Genomic DNA, 25142 nt, shown 5'->3' on the forward strand with positions numbered 1-25142 from the left:
TAGCCGTGACGGGTCTTTTCAATGTCAAAACTGGTTTAATAGCGCTTAAAACAAACTATTGTCTGATATTTAAATAGTTTATTTTTAAAAGATGATTTGCGTAATTTTTTTTTTATATTTATTTCCGCGAGTCGTAGGTCACGGCGAATTAAAATACAAATTATTCTATATTAACGAAATGTCGTATTATTATTTAAAACTGGCCGCTTATTCTATTAGTGATACGTTGTCTAATTACGCGTATTTAAACTTGCGTGCTTGTTGCTAGTTCGCCAGAAATTTGTCAGTAGTCCGTCTGTCGTCGTCATTTTGTTAAATTGCAGCCCGTAAATAAGCAATTTCAGAATGGACAGCGCTTTGGCTTTGGAGATCGAGCAGGTCTCGCGTCAGAAGGCGCTGGAGGAGGAAGCGCTTCGCGGCGAGTCGGCTGTGCGGCAGTTCTACGCGGGAACCACAGCGCTGATCACTGGAGGCACGGGCTTCATCGGGAAACAACTCATAGAGAAGCTTCTAAGGTGATCGGTGGTGCCATAAACAACTCAACTCAAATTAGATTCGTAAAGTTGATATTCCGTGGACAAATAGTTTGTAATACTGGGAGTACAACCAAGCCACTGAGGACTTTTGTAAGCATTAAAAAGGACATATGATAGCGCTGATGGAATACCGAGGGGCATTGATTCTGTAACGGGATGGTACGTGGCAGAAACCTTCTCTAAAAGCGTACTGCCTATAGTCCCAATGAAATAGTGTCAATGTCTTGTGATAGCGGGTCTCAGACGTGTCGCGGTTTCCTTGGATTTTGTAAACACAGCGAACGATAGTTCACTTCAGTGCCTTTCTCGCTTCGGCACGAGTTTCTGTTTTGAGTCTGGATGAAGCCAGAAGTTTAATTAAAGCATTTAGTGTTCGGTGCCACTGAGTACTTGTACGCGTCTGGTGTGCTCTAAGGCCGAAGCAAGGTAATGGAAACAATCGGATATGTTTTTAAGAACACAAAAGTCTTTTAGTCCACAGATTTCTAGTTTTTTTGTTTCTGTATTCGATCTGTCGATTCGATTTTGATTTTTTTTTGTTTATTGCTTAGATGGATGGAAGAGATCATAGCCCATCTGGTGTTAAGTGGTTACTGGAGTCCATAGAAATTTACGACTTAAATGCACCACTCGCCACTGCTTCACGGCAAAAATACACAGAGTGGTGGTACCGAGCCGCGCGGACTCACAACAGGACCTACCACCAGTAAATACGCAAATTATAATTTTGCGGGTTTGATTTTTAATACTCGATGCTATTCGTTCACAGTGGAAGTCAATAGTGAACATTTGTTGAGTACGTATTTCATTAGGAAAATTGGTACCCACCTGAGATTCGAACACCGGTGCATCGCTACATACGAATGCACCGGACGTCTTATCCCTTAGGCCACGACGACTTATTCGATATCGATGGTTCGCGGTTATTGACCAACCTGATATCCAGCGCGAATAGCTAAAAACTCTGTAGAGTTTCTCAAGATCTCTTCAAAGATTCATCATCTCTAATTCTTCCACTGTCAGCCTCTTCAGAAACCAGCTCAACGCGTTGCCTGTTTCAGATCGTGCGATGTTAAGCGGATTTACATATTGATACGATCGAAAAAGGGACTGTCTATGGAAGAAAGGCTCCAGTTACAATTTAAAGATCCTGTTAGTACGTTTTTTTAATGAACCAAAGAATTATTTTTGTTACAGCGCCATCTATAGTGTATTGTAAAAACTGAACACTTGAAAACTGTCAATCGCCCACTGTTACCAAACTAGATGTCGCTGTAACACATTAACCCACAATCAGGATTAAACTAAGACAAAAATTCAATAATCTCAATACTTATCTTAATATATTAGCTGGTAGTGTGCGTTCTCATTATCAAACAGGTCGTGGTCCGTGGTTATTCACGGAAATAGCTCTGTCTCTGCAATCTTCAAGTATATTTAGAATGATTAAACAAAAAATCTTATTAAAATCTACACGCATCGATCGGATGGAAATAGATTAGTACTGCAAGAGAGCAACGTTGGCATCACGTCTATACCGAATATTAAGTGTAATAGCTCTGCGTACTGGACTGTCATTCATTAGTCCTAAAGTGAGGTTATATTAAGTGTATTAACTATGGGTTAAATCGCTTAATGTCACTATTAAATTCCCATTCAAACTAGGTTTCCTACTTCAGTGTTCAAACTCAACTTACTCAACTGACATTAGCAACCCGAAAGTGTTGTCAGCCTCCATTTTACAATACGCCCAAGTTACAGTTTTAACGTTCCACGACAGCTAAACGTATATAATTTTCGCGCTTTGACTTATTTAATCTGGATTAAAATGGAATACTTTTAATTCTCTTAATTTTGCCAGCATTACGCCAATTATCTAACCCTGCCCAGCATTAGGACGCCGACTCCAACGATACAGTTTGCTTTCCATTCCTTCGTAGTAGCAATATCTGTTCACTTCTTTTCCCGCGCAATTCGATGTTTGATGGATAAGACACTAAATGTAATACTAGAATTCTTTCTCGTGTCTTAAGGTGGGTGGCGGTAAATACCATATCATCACGACTATGGGCTTTTGTACCAAACCGACCGGCCATCGTTCTCGTTGAACCCGTCGCTTGCGACGAAGGTCTCGACGAGTAAATAAGCCCTCAGACACAGCCCACTGAGTTTCTCGCTAGATCTTCTCAGTGGTACGCGTTTTCGATCCGGTGGTAGATTCTGCGAATCACAACTCTTGCTAGGGTTTGTGTTAGCAACGTCGTCAGGTTTGAGCCCCGTGAGTTCACATAATAGTTAAGGTTACGCTGAAATAGCCGCTCAAGGCTATCAGCTTAGGTACGAAAAAAAGGAATCAAGCGTTGCATGGATGCCCATTTTCCCAGATATATAAATAAAATAAACCAACAAAGCTCCTATCGAATTAGTTCTATAAATTTAGGGCTATATTTTATTTCCTTCATCTTGGAAGCCGTTCTTGAGCATTTATTTATTGTTTAAGGTATACGACAATTTACGGTCTCAACAACCAGATTTCGCTCGGAAAGTGATACCAGTCGAAGGCGACATCTCAGAACTAGGCGTCGGCCTGAACGATGAAGACAGGATGAAGCTTGCGCAAGAGGTATTTTGAATTGGCCTAAACTTCCAAAGCTACATTACACACACTATTAATGAACGGATTCTTACTACAATTTTCGCTTGAGTACGGTATAAACAGTATTTTCAGAACACTTTAGTGAAAATGTGTTACTCTAGATTTCATATTTTTTTAAATTAATCATTGTATTTTCATTCAAATAATATTACTTTTCTAATTTCAAGATGTTGTCAACTATTGCACTGTAGATTGCACGTGGATTGTACCTATAATTGAGATGGCATCTGTTATGTACTTATTGTCTATTTGTCAATGTTTTAATTGATGATCACTTTGTTGGTGCAACATAAATAAATAAATAAACGTACTAGTTTTTACATTAGTCGGGGCTAGTGATGGAGTTCCAGTGGTAATAGCAAAAACCGAATTAGAAAGTGGGTAGACAGATTTTTCTGCTATAGTCGTATTTTTACACTGAAGTAGGAAACCTATGGAAATAAAACGTCAACAAAAAATTCGTGCCACTGTGACGTCATCTGGCCACAAAACATGGCGGTTTTAGTGCTGCCCAGAAGATTTTAATGTTAGTAGGTTTTATCGATAAACGTTCTTGGCTCATTTTATTTTAAATATTGTTGAGTGAATGTGTTTGTAGAATTTATACTTTAATAGGAAGTAAGTATATTGTTATGTAAAAAGATGATGTGATTTAAATATTATGTGAAATCTAAGACGAGTTCGTGCTTCAAATTTGCCAAGTAAACGATATGACGATTTTTAAAATTTGCTACACTGATTTTATAAAGTTGTCGTTTGCCGCAAAACATAAAGATATGGCGTAGTACAGTGCCATCTGCCCATTTCTAGCATGCTGAATGTTATCGTATTTTGAGTACATGTTTTTCTTAGACTATTACAATCTATTTTAATTGTTTTGCTGACTCTAAAGTCCGTAACACACTACCGCGGCGCACCTCAAGGAAGGTGCGCCGCACCATTTGAATCACTCTCACTTGAGAGTGATTCAAATTTTAAACTTATCAAGGGACCGCCTGATAAAAAAAAACACCTGCAGAACATTTATTCATTAATTACAAACGTCATTCCTTGTGACTTCCTCTCTAAAATCACTTAATTATTAAATACTTAACGAATTTACAATAGTGTTTTACTCACTGCGGAATAAAACTATTTTATTTAAATAGTTCCGAAGAGATTTTGTCGGTAGCCTTTTTCCCGAAATATCTAAACAGAATGTCTAAATATGTTTTGATGACATATTTTAAAGAGGTGTTTATGATTAGTGTCCTGATCAATAGATTCCGACCGAAAAATGGTGTCCGATTTTTCGGATGAGGGCTCCATAATGAATTTAAATATATATAGATAATAGTTTTGGGGCATCGACTTTTTTGAGATCCTATAAAATATGTTTTAATTATTATTTTTGTATGTTTTAAGCATGATAAAATAAGAAATTTTATATAAGCAATCATATAAAATCGATATCAAAGTCAATAAATAATGTACAACCCAAAACAGACGGCCGAACTGACGTGACAATGACATTTGGTGCGCTAAGCATGGCGGATTTTCGGCCTCATTAGACGGAGACAGACATTTACGTATATTCATGTTTCATTTTATGTACGCACTGAAATACTGTTATATTGTTTTCCTGCGAGTTAAAGTGCTGAGTAAGAACGAGATAGATATATGTTTATGTGTGTGCCTTCAAAAGGGCTGCTATTTATATAAGCAATTGTACGTATAGAACAATATATCGTGTCCCTACTATATAGGTCTATGTATTTTTAGTTAGACGAAGCCAGCTGACAGTAGCTAATGTCAGTTTGTGAAATAATGTTGCTATATTTAAAGTAATAGTGATGCGTTCAGTTCTCGTTCAATCACATGAATGAACAATGAGTGTGAAGAGTTAATCATTTCAAACTATAAAAGAATATTATTTCTATTTTACAATAAAATTGTATTAAAGTGCTCCAATATATGTTACTAGTAGTATTTTTTTTTTTTTTTTTTTTTTTTATTGCCTAGATGGGTGGACGAGCTCACAGCCCACCTGATGTTAAGTAGTTACTGGAGCCCATAGACATCTACAACGTAGACGCGCCACCCACCTTGAGATACAAGTTCTAAAGTCTCAGTATAGTTACAACGGCTACCCCACCCTTCAAACCGAAACGCATTACTGCTTCACGGCAGAAATAAGCAGGGCGGTGGTACCTATCCGCGCGGACTCACAAGAGGTCCTACCACCAGTAATTACGCAAATTATAATTTTGCGGGTTTGATTTTTATTACACGATGTTATTCCTTCACCGTGGAAGTCAATCGTGAACATTTGTTGAGTACATATTTCATTAGAAAAATTGGTACCCGCCTGCGGGATTCGAACACCGGTGTATCGCTTCAACACGAATGCACCGGACGTCTTATCCTTTAGGCCACGACGACTTCAACCACGACCACTTCACTTATGTAACTACAATCAGTTTTTTATTTTCATTACCTGCCTATAATTGTTATATTTTATACATCTATAGTTTCAACTATATGATGTATTGAAAATAGAACAGTCTTACAAGTTTCGTCGCAATGTTTTCCTTAATGTTTAAAACACTCGGTGTTCGAGGCAATTTCATTAATTCAGGAGTTTTTTCAATCATTCACTTTGTCACAACGCTATTTTTATTTCATCAAAAACTGACAACACAGTAAACGTCAGTTGACTTCGTCTAATAAAAAATCCGACTATAAACATTGTAAAGTGACTTTTTGGCGGGAATGCGAGGAGTGAAATTGTGTGATAATTTGTTTTATTTTGTCTATTTAGTGTTTCTTCAGGTTTAATCGCGTAATGAGGGTATTAGTAACTGTTTAATATCTGTGAAAGTGCAAAAACGTGGGAAAATTAAACAAAGCCGCTGGAGGTAATTTCGAATTACGCTCTAATTACGTCTAACGTATTCTTTAAAAATTCCAGTGAAAAAAATCTTAGTAAATGACCACTATTTTACTGCGATTATATTTCATCCCAAATCATCTCATCTCATCTATATATTAATACGTGAAGCGAAAACTTTGTATTTCTTTTTACGAAAATTGCGCGGACGGAGGAGTATGAAATTTTCCACACTTATAGAGAATGTAGAGAAGAAGTACACAATGCTAATATTTTTTTAAAATAATGCATAAAAGATACATTAAATCAATAAAGAAAACATTACACACACTACATACCATGTATTTGACGCACACACGCATGCATACTATTTATTGTCAAACTTTTGTTCTTGACGTCTGTTATCAAAAAAGATTAAATATTGTTTGTCTTTGTTAATATTTTTTATAGTGTAGTCTTGGCGAAATTTGTGATTATAGAAGTATAAAATACAATCATAATAGTGTATAAACTTCCAATTCCAATTAATTATAGTCGAATTTCGACTACTGCGGGACCTCTAGTTTTATTTAATTTCATCCCAGTTGATCTCAAATTAATCATCTTCATTTCAATTTGTTTCATTCCACTCCATTTTATAATTTTTCATAAAAATAAATAAATAAATTAATTAAAATAAGACATGACTTAAAGGTCTTAGTTACCAGGTCATAAAATCCCATAAAAAAACATCGTAAAGTCAACCTACCCTTGAAGCTTGGCGCTCGCAACACTTCTCCTCCTGATCCAGACTTGGTGCCTTTAAAGCACACCTCCACGTGCAACTAAGCCCACTCACCGACTCTCAAGCACCGGTCACCGTCCTCGTCGAACTCGTCGATTACGACGAGGAATTCGTCGAGCGAACTGATCTATAGACAAGGTCTGACACAGCCCTACTAATTTTTTCGCCGGATCTTCTCAGTAGGTCGCGTTTCCGATCCGGTGGTAGACTCTGCGAAGCACTGCTCTTGCTAGGGCCAGTGTTACCAACGTCCACCGAGCCCCGTGAGCTTACTTACTCGCCCGGTGAATCTAGTATGACCCCTTGAGGTTACCAGAATAGATGAATTTTAAATGTGCGTTACAGGTGAATGTGGTATTCCACGTAGCCGCCACGACCAGGTTCGTAGAGCCACTGAAGAAGGCCACATTCATCAACGTCAGAGGAACCAGGGAGATCATGGAATTGGCCAAATGCTGCAAAAATCTAAGGTGTTTTTTCTTCTTCTTTTTGTTTAACGAATCTGGCCTCGTAAATTAAGGCTTAATTTGCTTCTGTTCTAAAACAAAAGTTTGTATCGAATGTAATGTCTAAATTTTGTGCTTCGATGGGTGAAAAGCTCACGATCCATCTGGTGTTAAGTGGTTACACCTCAACTTTTGTGGCTTTTGATTTTTGTTATACTATGTTACTCCTTTAACGCGGACGCCATTCTTGAATGTCTGTTAATGGCATAGATTGGTGGACGAGCTCAAAGCCCACCTGGTGTTAAGTGGTTACCGGAGCCCATAGACATCTACAACGTAAAAGCGGCGACCCACCTTGAGATATGAGTTCTAAGGTCTCAGTATAGTTACAATGGCTGCCCGTACCTACGTATTATGAAATCGGTTCGAGGTTGCAGGATTCCACCGGGCGTCTTATTCTTTAAGCCACGACGTCTTTGAAATCGATGCACACTAAATATCTGTTTCATTTTTCTTCTAGATGCTTCGTACACGTGTCAACTGCGTTCTTCAATGCAACGAAGACCAAAATAAATCACACCATCGAGGAGAAATTCTATGAAAGCCCTATTCCTCCGGAAGTCATGATACAACTCGCGGAGACAGTTGAAGAATGCAGACTCAACGCGATCACTGCTGAGTGAGTAGACGAGCCGAAGTGAACACGCGTGTCACTTGGGTGGATGAGAGCTCTGGGACCGAGGGTCATGAGGGCATGTGCTGACAGCAGTAGTTTGAAATCGGCCATGTGTAATGAATTCCTGTTTTCAGTTTGATAAGGGACTGGCCCAACACGTACTGCTTCACGAAGGCCATAGCGGAGGATGTCGTGCGTACAATGGGCAAGGCTTTACCTGTGGCCATAGTGAGGCCACCCGCAGGCAAGTATTCAAGGGCTCTTCTTTCTGAAATAGTTAAATTCGAGACATATAAATACGAGGGCTGCACTAAATGTATCGGGAATGGAATATTTCCACTGTTCCTGTCATATTAAAATCTTTTTAATTGAAAACTCCTTGGTTTTAAAAATCGAATACCATTTTTTTATAAAAAAAAAATATTCTCGGTCTTGTCACGAGGTTTTGTCAAACTTGTTTAGTCGTTGAGAAAATGGAATTGACTCGAGAAAGTTCAAGAGCGATGATTTATTATGACTTTCGAAGAGGTTTAACACAAAAACAGTGTGTTGACCGGATGATTTCTGCATTTGGTTATGAAGCCCCATCCAAAACCACAATTTATCGCTGATTTGCTGAGATTCAACGTGGACGTGTCAAGCTCAGTGATGATCCCCGTCAAGGTCGTCCAAAAACTGCAGTCACCCAAGAAAACGTTGATGCTGTGCGTAAGCTGATTGAGGAAGATCGACATGTGACATACCGCGAAATTCAGGCAACTTTAGACATTGGCATGAGTCAAATACAAATAATCTTGCATGAACAATTAGGTGTAAAAAAGTTTTTTTCCCGATGGATACCGCATTCGCTCTGTAAAGAGCAAAAAGCGGCTCGCGTTACTTGGTGCGTCAGAACTCTCGAAAGATTCCACGCAGGATCCTCAAATGCTGTATACAACATTGTATCAGGTGACGAATCCTGGATATACGCGTACGAACCCGAAACAAAAAACCAGTCACGAGTTTGGGTGTTCGAAAATGAATTAAAGCCAACAAAAATTGTTCGTTCACGGAGTGTTGCAAAAAAAGGTGGACACGTTTGCCTCCAAAACCGGCCATGTTACGACTATTCTTCTTGAGGGACAAAGAACGGTTAATGCAGAATGGTATGCTAGCATTTGTTTGCCACAGGTCGTTTCTGAACTCCGTAAAGAGAACTGCAACCGCCGCATCATCCTCCATCACGACAATGCGAGTTCTCACACCGCGCACAGAACAAAAGAGTTTTTAGAGAAAGAAAACATAGAATTATTAGACCATCCGCCGTACAGCCCCGACCTAAGCCCTAATGATTTCTATACTTTCCCTAAAATAAAGAATAAATTGTGTGGACAGAGATTTTCATCACCTGAAGAAGCTGTGGACGCCTACAAAACGGCCATTTTGGAGACCCCAACTTCCGAATGAAATGGTTGCTTCAATGATTGGTTCCATCGTATGGAAAAATGTGTCAAATTTCGCGGAGAATACTTCGAAAAGTAATAAATACATTTTTAAATAGTAATGTTGTGTCACTTCGTTAGTTCCCGAAATTTTCAGTGCCGCCTAGGTATGTAGTAGCTGGCCACATGTATAGTTTAACACCGGACCTCTTATGTGACGATCGAAGCAATCCATTATATTTTCCGTTTTCAGTTGCCTGCACGCTCAATGAACCCACACCTGGATGGCTGGATATGAGCTCGGTGATCGGTCCCAGCGGGGTAAGTTGTAACTGCCTAAATTAGCTGTTGCAGGTTGATGTGGATGGACGATTGACATCTCTTCTCTATCTCCGACGTGTCTAAACTTGGAAACTATTTCGTCATAATCATTAAAAGCCTCTTCCAAAGCACGCCACGCGAACTATACTGCGTGTATCATTACTTTACCTTGTTACTAGGCGTCCTACATTATGGCACTATTTACGGGTCCACGGTCTCCTCTCCGGAATTCGTCTACCCCAACGGCTCTTCGATAAATTAACCTAGAGAACATTAACAACTTGTTCCTTGATTGGACCTTAATTTATTATAGCATCAACCTATCACACTGGAGAGACGAGTCTCGCTGACCAAACAAAGTAGTTAAAACCACGAGAGCTATTTTGAATCTTGACTTCCAACTTTAATTGCTCTCAAGGCAGGAACAGTATTGTTTGACTGTCATTCCCGATCCTGCGGAAAGAATGGAAAGCAGTCGACGTCGCCCCAAACACGTCATTTCGGATCCTCCCGATCCACTAACGGTGCTTTTAGGTACCTCAAGCACCGGTCACCGTTCTCGACGAACCCGTCGCTTGCGACGAATGGCTCGACGAGTAAATTAACCCTCAGACACAGCCCACTGAGTTTCTCGCCGGATCTTCTCAGTGGGTCGCGTTTCCGATCCGGTGGTAGATTCTGCGAAGCACGGCTCTTGCTAGGGTTCGTGTTAGCAACGTCATCAGGTTTGAGCCCCGTGAGCTCACCTACTAGTTAAGGTTCCGCTGAAATAGCCTCTCAAGGCCATCAGCTTAGGTAGGAAAAAAAAAAATTTACTGATGGTGGCAGCTGGCTCACTGAGTCGGTTGTTGCCGAACGTCGTTGGTCCCGACATGGTGGTGCGCCGCCTCTATACGGGGGTGGTGCGGTCGATGGCACTGTACGGGGCTCCCGTGTGGTGCGATGCCCTGATCCGCGACAACGTCGCGGCGTTGCGTCCGCAGCTTGCGGTCAGGACGGTTCGCAGGTACCGCACCGTCTCATTCGAGGCGGCGTGCGTGCTCGCCGGGACGCCTCCCTGGGACCTGGAAGCGGAGGCGCTCGTTGTGGATTACGCGTGGCGATGTGATCTCCGCTCCAGGGGGGAGCCGCATCCCGGCGCGGCGGAAGTTCGAGCGCGGAAGCTTCAATCTTGGCGTGCTCGTGCTCGAGGCGTGCTCTCGCCGCCTGGCGGACCCCGCCTACGGGCGACGGACCGTCGAGGCGATCCACCCGGTCCTCTCGGACTGGGTGAATCGCGACCGAGGACGTCTCACCTTCCGAGCGATGCAGGTGCTCACAGGACACGGCTGTTTCGGTCGCTACCTGCACCTCGTAGGAGGGAGCCGACGCCGAAGTGCCACCACTGCAGTGGCTGCAACGAGGACACGACGGAGCACACGCTGGCGTACTGCCCCCCTTTCGCGGAGCAAAAATAGGACCGGACTTGTCGCTTCCGACCATAGTGGCTACGATGCTCGGCAGCGACGAGTCCTGGTAGGCGATGCTCGACTTCTGCGAGTCCACCATCTCGCGAAGGAGGCGGGGGAACAGGAGAGGGAGAGCTCTTCTTCCCTCTCGGCGCCGTGCCGCCGCCGCCGAGCCGGGGGTCGGAGGAGGGTGTTTGTCTAGCTCCGGCCCCTATGAGGAGGCAGTCTCCTCCCGGTGACGGTTACGGGGCGACCTAAGGGGGTTGAGGCTGCGCCGCACGCTACCGTCACTTTAGCGCGCTAGCACCAGGAGGACGGGACGACGCGTCGGCGGCTGCGGACTGTGATGCGGTTCGCATTTTCGTCGGCGGTGTTGTCGCCGAACATACTGTGGGAGAGCAACCCGGTCGGCGGTGTATCGCGTTCCGACCCAGCAGGCTGGTTCTAGCCCAGCGGGGTATCCCGGAACACCAGCGGCATCGCCCGGGCGGCCTGGTAGGGCCGCCGTACCGCGGAGACCGACGTCGTTGGTCGTCGACTCCCGTTCTCGGGGTGGCGCCGTGTGTCTGGATGTAGTGTTGACCGCGGGAAACCCCTTACTCTGACCGGGTTTTGACCCCCGACGGAGATCGGACGTCGGGTGTAAGAGTGCAGGGGAGTCGTTTAGCGGGTGGGCCCGAAAATTCTTGGGCCAGCGGACTGCTCCCAACACCTTGCAGATCGTTGAGTTCCACATACTCGTAGAATGTTCGGCCACGGCCCGAAAAAAAAAAGGAACTCTATTGTTATTCTCGTTAATAATTATGGCAATTAGATTCTTGCTTTGGCATTGTCGACAGCGTCAATTTTGTAAAAATCCTTAATATCTTAAGATATTTAAACACGATCTGCGCGACGGAGGGGGAGATCGGACTATCGTATATGGTTGGTGCTTCGTGAACTCCTCAGCACAGGAGGCACACATAGTGGTCCTTGGGCTTCAGGAAGCATTGAAATCCTGGCTGAATTTTCACCATTTTAATCATAAAATAAAAAAGAAATAAAAATATAAAATAAAAAAATAAAAATAAAAAAGCCTTTATTGCTGTTCTTATTTTTACAAACTATATCAAATTACTTAAACATGCCAAAACTTAAATACTAAGTTCCTTATGGAATTAAATTAAATATCGGCAAACGGTGGTTGTGGTATCGCAGCTTGTCCTTCGACAAAGGCCTCCTCTAAAGATTTCCACTATGTCCTGTCCTTTGCTGTACGCGTCCATGTAGTACCAGCTATTTTTATAATGTCGTCCTCCCATCTTTTAGTCTGTTTACCTCTATTCCTTTTACCATCTCGTGAATACCATTCAGTTATTAAACTGGTCCATTTCTCCTTTTTCTCTCTGATCATATGTCCAGACCATCGCCATTTTAGCTGTTTGTAAGTTGTGTATGCGTTCTTAAAGTTTGTCTTGCTCTTTATGTCTTTTAGTTTTATTCGGTCTTTTCTTTTTACGCCTATTGTACTTGGCTCTATTCCGTTTTGACAAATTTTTAATTTGTTTGATAGTTCTTCTGTCAACGCCCAAGTTTGACACCCGTACAGTAGGCATGGAAGAATACACATATTAAATACTTTTCTCTTTTGTTTTATAGGCATGTCTTTATTTTTCATTACTTCGCTTAGCGACCAGAACCGTTTCCAGGTATTAGCAATTCTTCTTTCTATTTCCTTTTGCATGCAGTCTTCTTGAGATATAAGTTGTCCAAGATATATATATTCTTGTACATATTCTATTACCTCGTCATTTATTTTTATTTCTATATTTGTAGAATTTGACATTATTTTAGTTTTTGTTAAGTTCATTGACAGGCCTGCTTTAATACTTTCATTCGATAGCTGTTGCAACATGCTTTCCAGAGTTTTTGGGCAATCCGAAAACAAAATAATGTCGTCTGCAAAGCGAAGATGACTTAGATTTTCCCCATTTATATTTAGTCCCTTTGTCCATTTTAGGTTCCTAAATATCATTTCAAGAACGGCTGAAAATAGTTTTGGTGATATAAGGTCTCCTTGGCGTACACCTCTTTTAATAGGGAATTCGTCTCCTGTCGATTCTAGCTTCACTCGAGCAGTGCTTTTTGTGTAGATATTTTTAAGTATTCTAATGTATTTTGTTTCGACGCCTTGTGCTTCAAGTGCGTTCCAAATAAAACTGTGTTCTAATGTGTCGAATGCTTTGTTAAAGTCAATGAACCCCAGGTAGTAAGTTTTGTTATATTCTTTAAATTTTTGTAGTATCTGTCTCAAAGCGTGAATGTGATCTATAGTTGAAAAATGTCTACGGAATCCAGCTTGTTCTTTGGGCTGATTTTCTTCAAGGGCATTTGTAATTCTAGAAAGTATAATTTTTGAAAAAACCTTGTAAATATTCGACATCAGGCTAATGGGCCTATAATTTCCTATGTCTCCTTTGTCGCCTTTTTTATGGAGCAATATAATTGTTGATTTAGTCCAATCATCGGGGATGTTTTCCGTGTTAAGTATTTCATTAAATATATCCGTAAGCTTTGGAGCAATCACTGGTAATGTAGTTTTTAGAAGCTCGTTTGTGATGAGATCTGCTCCAGGTGCTTTATCAAGTTTTTGTGTTTTAATTGCCTGCATTGTTTCAATAGTTAGTATTTTCGGTGTCTGCTCTGCGTCTGTTGGTATGTTGTATTCTTTTTGAGTTTGTTCAAATCTTTGGCTTGTGTACAAATGGCGGTAATTATCCGTAGCAATCTTTAGTATATCGAGTCTGTTACCTGTCGTTATACCATCCTTCTTCTTCATCCTTGGTATCCACTCTTTCTTGTGGTTTAGTTCCTTCCTTGCCTTTTTTATTCCTCCTGTTCTTTCTATAAATTTTTCTATTGTAGATAGTCTTTTTGTTTTCCTTTCTTTTCTAAGTTGTTCACTTATCTTTTTGCTTATTTCTGTAATTTTTTGGCGGATTTATTTACTTTTCTTCTGTTGTATAAGTTCTTTACGTTCTTGCAGCAAATGTTTAGTTATGAGTGATATTTCTTTCTTATTGTTTGTGTTGGTTTTTCTTGTTACAGTTTTTAGTTGGTTGATTAGTCCGTTGTATTTTTCTTCAGTTGATGTAAGTTCTTTTTTCCCATGTCTGTCTTTCTTTAGTGATGTTTGGAGGTTTTCAAGAAGTAAATCTGTATTGCCTGTATATTCAATAGTGGTACACTTATTGTGAAATTTTCTTAGTTTCTTGGGACGTCTTCCTGTCAGTGTTACCCGAACCATTCTATGGTCTGTGTTGAAATTCAGATTGTTTATTATAGTTATGTTTTGGAAAAGTTTTTGATTGTTAGATAAAATGTAGTCGATTTCGTTCTTATAAAGCCCACTAGGCGAGATCCACGTCCATTTTTTCTGCGGTTTTTTTTTATAAAGCTATTCAGAATGCTTAATTTGTTTTCAGTTGCAAAGTTTACTAATCTTGTGCCGTTTTTACTTCTGAAGCCAAATCCATATCTTCCTATGATGTATTCTTCTCCATTTTTCTGTGTTCCTATCTGACCATTGAAGTCGCCTATGACAATTTTATTTTTGTGAGCGCTTTCCATAGTATTTTGAAGATCATTATAGAAGTTTTCTATTTTTATTACATCTTCCTTTTTGTCCGATTCAGTTGGAGAATATGCCTGAATAATCGACCATTCTTCATCTTTTCCTTTTATAGATAGTTTGATATTAAGGATTGCAATACGTTCTGAGATTCCGAGATTCCTCTGAGCTCCTCTATATTGTCTGCAAGATTTTTCCTGACCATGAATCCAACTCCATATAGTCCAGGCGTCTCGCCTATATAGTGCAATATGTAGTTTCCTCGATCTTGTATGCCCTCACCAAACCGTCTCATTTCACTAATCCCAATTTATTTCTTTTACTGCCAGTTCAAATTCTTTAAGTTTTTCTGATGTTCTTAGTGATCGACAGTTGATGGTTGCTATGTGAATATGTTTTGCCTTTATTTCTCTTCTCTTTTCCGTATCTATGATATTCATATCTGAGTGGTTTGAGGTATTTTTATCCATCTTTAGAGGGTCTAGTAAATTCATCATTTTCCCCCACGAGGACCAGTCGGCTTGGGGGAGAGTGTTTTATATTTGTTAATTTGTTTTTTTGGTTCAGTGTTTGATTTAGTTTCCGTTCGCCGATAACTGATTGCTATTTTTTATCTGTTAGGTAGGTTGTAAGGGAGTTGGACCGATTCCTCATCAAGTCAAATGCATTCGTTCGGTTGTTCCTCGAAAAGGAGGCAGTTTGTTTTTTCTTTGGCTGTACATTAGTTAGCGGAGAAACTGAAAGTTCCCTTTTTCTATTTTCCTTGGCTTTTGTACCTTCCTTGACTATGAGTTTATCGAATTTTAAGTAGGCGATATTCCCTTTGTTTCGTTCTTCTATCAGTTGTGGTAATAATGCCTTCCTCTTTTCTAGAATTTCTTTAGAGAAGTCCTCCGCGACAAATAGTTCCTTAGATTTTTTTCTATTTTTCAAAACTTCGTTCTTTTTCCATCCACAAGTGAAGGACAAAAGTACAGGTCTCGGTTTGTCGCCTTTGTTTGGTTTTCCAATGCGATAGATTTTATTTATATCGTAATCCTCTAAGACTAAATTTAATTCCTTTTGGAATTTATTTTTCGCATTTGCTATAAGTTCTCTTGTAGATTTTTCCCCTTCTTTCAAACCATATATTATAATGTTGTTGCCTTTCTTATCTCTTTCTAAAAACTCTATCTTCTTTTCCAAGTTTTCAACTTTAAATATTAGCTTTTTGTTTTCCTCTAAGACGAGTTTTAGTTTTTCGTCTATTCTATCCATTATTGTATTGGATATAGAAACGGCTTGGTTCTGCATTTCGATTTTCATTTTTTCAAAAAGAAGTTGAAATTGTTCATCAATTTTTCTGCGTATGATAGAACGTAATTTAGTAGTAATTGGTAGGGATTAGGATATTCACGATGGCAACACTAAACTTTACTGGTAGCCGTCAATGTCAGTTGTCACGTCACTTTGTTTGACAGATCAATAGTGCCAACATTTAGGCTTTCCGTTTCCGGTGCTGGTCTCGTAAACATCATATAGTATGGTTGCTCCGAAAATAACCACAAAATTAAATATAAAGAACCTAATTTTTCACAATCACATCGTTTCTAAGTGTTAAACTAAGTGACACAGAGTGTTGGAAGTCATCTTCGCGGTCTAAATACTGGAATTCACATCATTTTGAGAAGAAAACCGAAGTAATTTTGAGGTTGGAATTTGATCTCAAGAAATTCATTCGATTTTAATCATAAAGACTGTTAAATTTTGGAAGTACCTGAGAAGCCACCTCCTGCTTTGTTTGATTTTCACATATTTCACTTTAGGTAATAAATTATCCCGCCAAAATCCTTGATAGTTTTTTAAGTGATTTTATGACCTGGTAACTAAGACCTTTAGGTCAAGTCTTAATGTAATATTAATGATTTTTTTTAAATATGACATTATGAAATGAAATGAAATTGTTTTTTTTTAACACATTTAAACCTAAAGAAAAACTAAATAGACAAAATAAAACAAATCACACAACTTCACTCCTCGCGTTCCCGCCAAAAAGTCTCTCCACAGTTAATGCAGCGTGTTGGATGCTTGGGTTTCTTCAATAAAACTTCCACAATCGATTTTGTGCTTGTATTTCCTATAAACAGGTTTTTGTGAATTTTTCGCTGCGAACAAGTTAGCTTGGCACGGCCATTTTTGAAGTGTGTTTTAAAATTGTGTCGGTGAACATAAATAAAATTTCAATATTGCTCAGTATAATTTCGTAGGCGTTAACACAGCGTTTGTTTTCTCAGATTCTTTTAAGCGCAAGCCTTGGCGTGACGCATGTGGTTTTAATGGGTGACATAATGATAGCGCTAGCTCCTGTGGACTACGTCAACAACACTGTATTGGCGACAGCGTGGGAAACCGATAAACGTTTTATAAATAATGAAAAAGAGTCTAAGATTTACAATATAAGCAACTCCAGATGCACACTTGAGAAAAGTAGGTTTACACATAATAATATAATTTTATTTATTTCGTGACTCAAATCATCAATCAAACTTTTGTTTGCTATCCTGAAAATTACGGACTAAATCGGATATTTCGAGACTGCGATCTGTCCTCTTGCAATTAAATGACATTTAATAATAATAATAATAATAAATATTTACTAACAATCACACCACGTTGACTGGTCCCGTGATAAGTTCGTAAAGAACTTGTGTTACAGGTACCGGATAACGGATATAAATGTAAGATTTTTATTATACACATACATAATATATTTAATAGACATCCATAACCCTGGAAAAGACATTTATATTTATTATACAAATATCTTCCCTTGGCGGGATTCGAACCCGCGACCCCCTTGTGTAATGACCATGTCACTTACCACCACACCAGACGGCCGTTTAATGATTTTAGAATGTTTCTAAAATTTAAGTACTTAGCTTAAGTTACTCCTTATTACATAAGCTATCTGCCAGTAAAAGTCCCGTCAAAATCGGTCCAACCGTTCCAAGCCTGAATAAACCGACAAAAATTGTAAAAATTGTTATTGCCGATCACGCATAAGCCAGTTATTATTATTATTATTTTTATTGCCGTAAGGCAGACGAGCATACGGCCCACCTGATGGTGAGTGGTTACCGTCGCTCATGGACGTCAGCAATGCCAGGGGTAGAGCCAAGCCGCTGCCCCCCGTTTAATACTCTCCATAAGCCTCGTTTGAAGAAGGACATGTCATAGCGCTCGGGAAACACCGTGGAGGGGAGCTCATTCCATAGCCGGATGGTGCGTGGCAATAAAGATCTCTGGAAACGCACTGTGGATGAACGTAGTGGCTCCAGGTAGTATGCATGAACTCTACTCCGGTGGCGGGCGGTGCGATGGTAAAAGCGAAATGTCGGTATCATCTCGAACAATGACAAAATCTTGATTACTGGTGGTAGGACCTCTTGTGAGTCCGCGCGGGTGGGTACCACCACCCTTTTTTTTTCGGCGAACCTCCTACGAGGTCCCCGCGCAAAAGGGGCGCGCGGGGTATGTGAGACTCTACGATCTGCATGGTGTTGTGAGCAGACCGCGGGCCCAAGGATTTTAGGGCCCACCCACTAAACGACTCCCCTGCACTCTTACACCCGACGTTCGATCCTCTCCGAGGCCAGAACCCGGATGAGGTAGGGGGTTTGCCGCGGTAAACACTACAACCAGACGGCGCGGCTCACCCCAAGGACGCCCAGCCGACGGAGCCTTCGAGGCGAATCGAAGGCTCTGAAACGTCGGCCGTCTCGGTACGGCAGCCCGTCGGGCCGCCCAGACGGTGCCGCTGGTGTCCCGGAATACCCCGCTGGACCAGAACCAGCCTGCCGGGTCGGGACGCGATACACCGTCGACCGGTCGCTCTATTCACTCCACGGCAGCGCGCTAGAGTGCTGGTAGCGCGCCGCGCGGTCTCACCCCCTCAGGTCGCCCCTTGACCTTCACCGGGGGGAGGCCGCTACCTACAGGGGCCGGGACGTACGGGCGTACTCCCGCCTCCGGCCCCCGGCTCGAGCATCGCCTTCCAGGACTCGTCGCTGCCGAGCATCGTAACCACGACGCGCGGCAGCGAGAGGTCCTCTCCTATGACCGCGACGAGGGCGGCGCGTTGCTCGTCGAATCCAGAGCAACGCGCCAGTGTGTGTTCCGCTGTGTCTTCCTCGTCACGGTCCACGCAGTGGTGACACTGCGCCGTCGGTTCCCTTCCGGCTATTTTGAAAAGGTACCGGCCAAAACAACCATGGCCGGTCAACATTCGCGTCAGCCGGAAGGTGAGGCATCCGCGGTCGCGGCCCACCCAGTCCGCGAGAAACGGGCGGACCGCCTCGACGGTACGGAGGCCGGCCGACGGGTCCGCCAAGTGGCGAGACCACGCCTCCAGCACGGACCGCCGAGATTGGAGCCTCCGCGCTTGAACTACTCCTTCGCCGGGGCGGCCTTCCCCCCTAGAGCGGAGGTCGCTACGCCACCTGTAATCGGCAGCGAGCGCCTCCGCCTCCAGGTCCCAGGGTGGCGCCCCGGCGAGCAAGCACGCCGCCTCGAAGGGGAGACGGTGCGGTATCCTCGGATGGCCCTGACCGCGATCGCGCGCTGCGGACGTCGCAGCGCGGCGACGTTCTTGCGGGTCAGGGCCTGGCACCATACCGGAGCACCGTATAGTGCCATCGACCGCACCACCCCCATGTATAGGCGGGGCGCCGCCTCATCGGGACCCCTGACGTTAGGAAGAAGCCGGCTCAAAGAGCCGGCCGTCGCGATCAGCCGAGGGCCCAATTTCTTAAACTGAGCGCGGAAGCTCCAACGACCATCCAGTTCGAGGCCGTGGTACTTGAGACCGGTCACCCCGACCCCGATGCGAACGCCTCCAATCACGAGGTGGGCATCCGCAGGCGGCACCCGTCTCGGCCCGTGAAATAACAGGGCCTGCGTTTTTTCGAGCGCCACCTCGAGCCCCAACCGTCGGATCCTTGCGACGACGTTTGCCACACCTGCGCAAGCCAGACGGGCAGACTCCCGGTAGTCCCTCCCCGGGGCTACGACCAGCGTGTCGTCAGCATAGCAGACGACACTTAGCCCGGGGAGGGAACCCCATAGGGCGCCCCGCAGGAGGGTACCACCACCCTGCCTATTTCTGCCGTGAAGCAGTAATGCGTTTCGGTTTGAAGGGTGGGGTAGCCGTTGTAACTATACTTGAGACCTTAGAACTTATATTTCGAGATGGGTAGCGCATTTACGTTGTGGATGTCTATGGGCTCCAGTAACCACGTAACACCAGGTGGGCTGTGAGCTCGTCCACACATCTAAGCAATAAAAAAATAAATCCTCAGAGCACTCCCCATGGAACATACGGGACAGAATACAGAGGGAACCAATGTCCCTCCGCAGACCCAGAGGTTCCAAACGATCCGTAAGAATGGGATTATCGACAATGCGAGCGGCTCTTTTCTGTATGGAGTCAAATGGAAGTAGCTGGTATTTGGGAGCCCCAGCCCAGAGGTGGGAGGCAGTACTCCACGCGAGGCCGGACTTGTGCTTTGTAAAGCAAAAGTCTTTGTCCAGGCATGAAGTACCGCTTCGCTCTATTGAGGACTCCCAGCATTTTTGACGCCAACTTGACTTTGCCCTCCAAATGACTCCGAAATTGGACATGGCTCGAAATGTCGACCCCAAGTATCCCAATACTCTTGGAAGGTTGTAGAGATATACTCCTTGGAATTGCGGCGCCATGACAAAGGGGTCCTTCTTCGCAGTGAACGCGCAAACCTGTCTTCAACGGGTTGAATTGAACCAAATTCAATTCACCCCACTCGGAGGCTCGCCCCAGAGAGTTCTCCACTTCAGACACAAGTTTTAATCGTCTCTCTTGCACTACGCTCCGTGAGAGACTCTGATGGCCGATATATCGCGCATCCCCCGTGCTGTCATCCGCATAGAAATGCATGCCATCAATAGACAGCATGTCATTGATATACAAGATGAAAAGCGTAGGGGAGAGCACCGAACCTTGTGGAACGCCAGCGTTAATGGTCATGGTATCAGAGCATTCACCGTCTAGAATGACCGTGATGCTCCGCCCATCCAAAAAGCTAGCGATCCACTTGCAGAGCCCCTCGGGGATTCCGTAAGCTGGTAGCTTCGACAGAAGTGCCCTATGCCAGACCCTGTCAAGGGCCTTCGCGATATCAAGGCTCACAGCGAGAGCCTCGCCCTTGCTCTCCAAGGCTTCAGCCCACCTGTGCGTAAGGTATACAAGAAGATCGCAAGCTGAGCGACCGTGACGGAAGCCGTACTGTCGGTCGTTGATCAGCTGGCGATCCTCTAGATACTTCAGGAGTTGTATGTTTATTATTAGCTCCTTCACCTTGGAAAGCAAGGAAGTTATCGCGATAGGCCTATGACTCGATGGGTCCGACCGGTCACCCTTCTTGGGGATAGGGTAGACATAGGCAGTCTTCCATGAAGACGGAACCCTGTTAGTACTATACGAGAGGCGATACAAACGCGTTAGCGCAGGTGTCAACTCAGGGGCGCACGTTTTCAAAACCACTGCAGGAATGTAGTCCGGCCCACTCGACTTATGGACGTCCAGGGCCCGGAGCTCCCGCCTGACTGCACACTGTGTAAAGCAGATCTCCGGCAAAAAACTATCACACTGGAGTATGTTCGGTGGTGTGGCACCCCCGTCATCCATAGTCGAGTTCGAGGCGAAGAGTTTGACCAGAAGGTCAACCTTCTCTTTTGCACTATGGGCCAGACTGTCATTGGACTTGCGTAGTGGTGGGAGACTAGACCTGCAGAAGCTACCTTCTGCAGCCTTAGCGAGTGACCAGAAAGCACGGCACCCGGCAGGATAGCTCTTCAGTCGCTCGCCAATTCTGGCAACGTGCTCCGACTTCGCCTTGGCAATAGCCCTCTTAAAGGACCTAGAAGCGGCGTTAAATTTCCGCCTTTCCGCTGAGGTATTAGGATCCCGACGTCTCCTGGCATCATTCCATGTCGCGTATGCGGACCGCTTGAGGCGTGCAGCGTCCCGACTGGCATTATTATAACAGGGTCCACTGCGACCCCCGACGGGTACCTTGGAAGAAGGAAAAATTCCATCCCCCGAAGCACCACGTTTTTAAGTCGGTCCGCACAGACGTCAGGATCACCAGAGGAAAAGTAGAGCCGCCCCCATGGGTAGGATGCGTAAAATTCACGCAATCCATCCCAATCCTGCTGACATATACCGCCAAACTCTTCGAAACCCGGTCGTCGTTCGACGACCAAGACGAGAGATTGGTATCGCAGCACGGATAAGGCAGTGATCAGACGATCCAAGTGGAGCGTCAACCACCACACTGTATCCGGCCGGATCGGGGTCAGCAGAAGGTCCAACAGAGAGGGCTCGTGCCCCTCAATATCTGGGACACGGGTGGGCTGTGTCACCAGCTGAGTGAGGCCGTAAGACAAGGCGAAATCGTAGGCAGTCCGACCCGGGAGGTCAGTGGTCCTGGACCCCAACCACTCTTGGTGATGAGCGTTAAAGTCTCCAAGGACCACCACCTCCGCAGATGGGTACTGCTCAAGCACGCGGTTAGTCCCCTCTTACACATGCTCTATCAGAGCTGACCCTGCAGCACTGCTGTGGGACCTGTACAGGCACGCGTAGACTCGGATACAACCCCCATCATCTACGCGCAGCCACAAGAGGGACAGGTCCCGTTGTTCGAGGCCACGAAGACGGCGACAACAGACATCAGCCCGGACGAATACGCACATCCCGGCCTTACGTAAGAAGTTGTGCTCCAATACGTAGCCGGGGTATTCAGGTACGAGGTTACCGTCGACGCCCTAGACACGTCCTTACGGATCTATCAGATTCAATAACTCTTGCATTAGACGCCTTCAGCTCTAACACTAGGAGCAGGCCTAGGGATCCCGGTAACCGTACCGTCGAACTCGGCAAAGAGTTCGACGTGCAACCTAACCCATGCATCAGCCCGCTGAGTTTCTCGCCGGATCTTCTCAGCGGGTCCCGGTTCCGATCCGGTAGTAGATTCATTCGCGAAGCAGCTGCTTTTGAGTTGTTAGGTTTCCTTTGAAGGCGCCAAGGCAGCTGTTAGTAAATTCCACCCCTCCTGGCTGAGCCCTTACTTGCCCACCTGTTCTGGTGAAACCGGAAAGGCCTCCGGGCCATCAGTAATCCCCCATACATAAAAAAAGATATAGGAGATAGATATATATATATATTTTTTAAATTTAATATAGAGGGATACGAAAGGTGATATCCTAGTTGTACCATGGACGGAAGATGGATGGGGTCTTTCTAACTAAAAGCCGCCTCTGACTGACATTTTGAAGTCTTCGTAGCCTAAAGGATAATACGTCCGATGCATTCGTATCTAACGATGCACCTGTTTTTAAATCCCGCATGCGGGTACCAATTTTTCTAATGAAATACTTAACAAATGTTCACGATTGACTTCCTCGTAATTGTGTACTAAAAATAAAAATTACATTATGAGTCCGCACGGGTAGGTACCACCACCCTGCCTATTTCTGCCGTGAAGTAGTAATGCGTTTCGGTCTCAAGGGTGGCACAGGCGTTGTAATGTAAAAAACGGAGACCATAGAACTCATATCAGGTGGGTGGCGGCATTTACGTGGTAGAACGTCTATGGGTTCCGGTAACCACACCAGGTGGACAGTGAGCTCGTCCACCCAGCAAAGCAATAACTAAATAAAACAACAAAGCTATCTTTTTTTAGATCTTTTGTGCAATGTCCTGCATCATCCTAACACAAAACAGTACAGTACGCCGAAAGCGGTTTGGTACTGTTATGGTTTTGAGACCAGTAGCGATGTTGTATTCTGGTTGTTAACATGGCTGCTGCATTACATACCTGCGTATGTAGCCGACTTCGTGTTTAATGTGACCTCCATGAAGCGACCTGAAGGCATAAAGACGTATGTATTAACTTGTATAGACATAAAACACTAAAAGTTAAATGCTGGGGTAAAATAATCAAAGAATAGAACAAACAAAAGTTTTGATATTGGATAAAAAAGTGTCATTTTTATTAGATTCAAATACGTCGTCTCGCGCGCGCTATGCTGGAAATTGTTTAATGATCTACTATTATCTGAGTCTATTTCGTGCCTCAAGATACAAGTATTTTATAAGTATTCGTCTTCACGAAAAGTATCCATCAAGTCTACTTCGACAAAGCGGCGCGACACCGAAAACCCTCTTATCGTGGCCGCCGCTAATTACTTATCCGACTGCGATGGGGCAACGGAAAGCCGCCGTCGCCCGAAACATGTCTCACGGATTCAATCTCGGTGCTTTTAGGCCTCTCAAGCACCGGTCACCGTCCTCGTCGAACTCGTCGACTACGACGAAGAATTTACAAGCGAACTAACCCTACACAGCCCACTGAGTTTCTCGCCGGATCTTCTCAGCAGGTCGCAATTCCAATCCGGTGGTAGATTCGGCAAAGCACTGCTCTTGCTAGGGCCAGTCTTAGTAAATTCTATTAGGTTGAGCCCGTGAGCTCACGCACCCGTCCGAGCGTAGCTGTAATAGCCTTTTAGGCTACCAGTGAATAGGTAGGAAAAAAAAAACAAAAAAAAAAATCGTCAACTGGAGCTGGGACGTAATTTGGTCTACCAATTTGTCAACATTTAACAATCTAAAAATATTCTAATTGCACAGCCTAGTGTATAAGGAGCCTGACATTCACGTGACAAGCGACTCGATAGTGTCAGCGTGTAATGGAAAAAAACCCACGCAAAATCTATAAAATATGTGTAATAACTAGTGTTAAGGCGCATTAACAAAGCCCTGGTGAATTTCACATAAAACATGCATATTTTTATTGTATCACGTCTCTTGTTATTACAGATTCGTTAAAATGTATGAAAAGATATACAAAATGTCTTTGTTGTACGGCTATTTCCTGAGGAACCAGTGGAATTTTGTCGATGACAACACCGTGGCCATGTTGAACCAAATGTCAAAAACTGACAGGATATTGTTCAATTTTGACATTTCGAAGATCGATTGGCCGCACTATATGCTGATCTGGGGCATCGGCTTGAGAAAGTTCATTATTAAAGACGGTCTCAAAGACAGCGAGTATGGAATGAAGAAACAGAGATGGCTGAAGATAGCTCACATTAGTTTTTATACGCTGTTCTTTGGAGTCGTATTTTCTTTGTTATATCTCGCCTGTAGAATTTTTATGTATGTAGTTTGAATACGAGCGCCGCTCAAACACTTACGATATAACAATTGCATTTGAATTTGTAGGTTTTATATGTTGCATTAATATGTACTTTGTAAATTCGATGTGATAGAAAACTCATAAAAGATTGTCAATTA

The 25142-nt window shown here is 43.5% G+C and overlaps 1 protein-coding gene across 1 annotated transcript; it reads left to right on the forward strand.

Moving 5' to 3' along the window:
- LOC114249803 (fatty acyl-CoA reductase wat-like) lies at positions 1–25142 on the forward strand. The gene is made up of 10 exons (XM_089737350.1): positions 1–515; positions 1598–1688; positions 3037–3159; positions 7191–7315; positions 7812–7970; positions 8102–8211; positions 9642–9709; positions 17041–17233; positions 23527–23725; positions 24663–25142. Exons 1-10 carry the CDS (start codon positions 346–348, stop codon positions 25015–25017), a joined length of 1593 nt encoding a protein of 530 aa, XP_089593476.1. The 5' UTR covers positions 1–345; the 3' UTR covers positions 25018–25142.

This window comes from Bombyx mandarina, chromosome 23, assembly GCF_030267445.1.
Source record: "Bombyx mandarina strain Sakado chromosome 23, ASM3026744v2".
Classification (NCBI taxonomy): domain Eukaryota; kingdom Metazoa; phylum Arthropoda; class Insecta; order Lepidoptera; family Bombycidae; genus Bombyx; species Bombyx mandarina.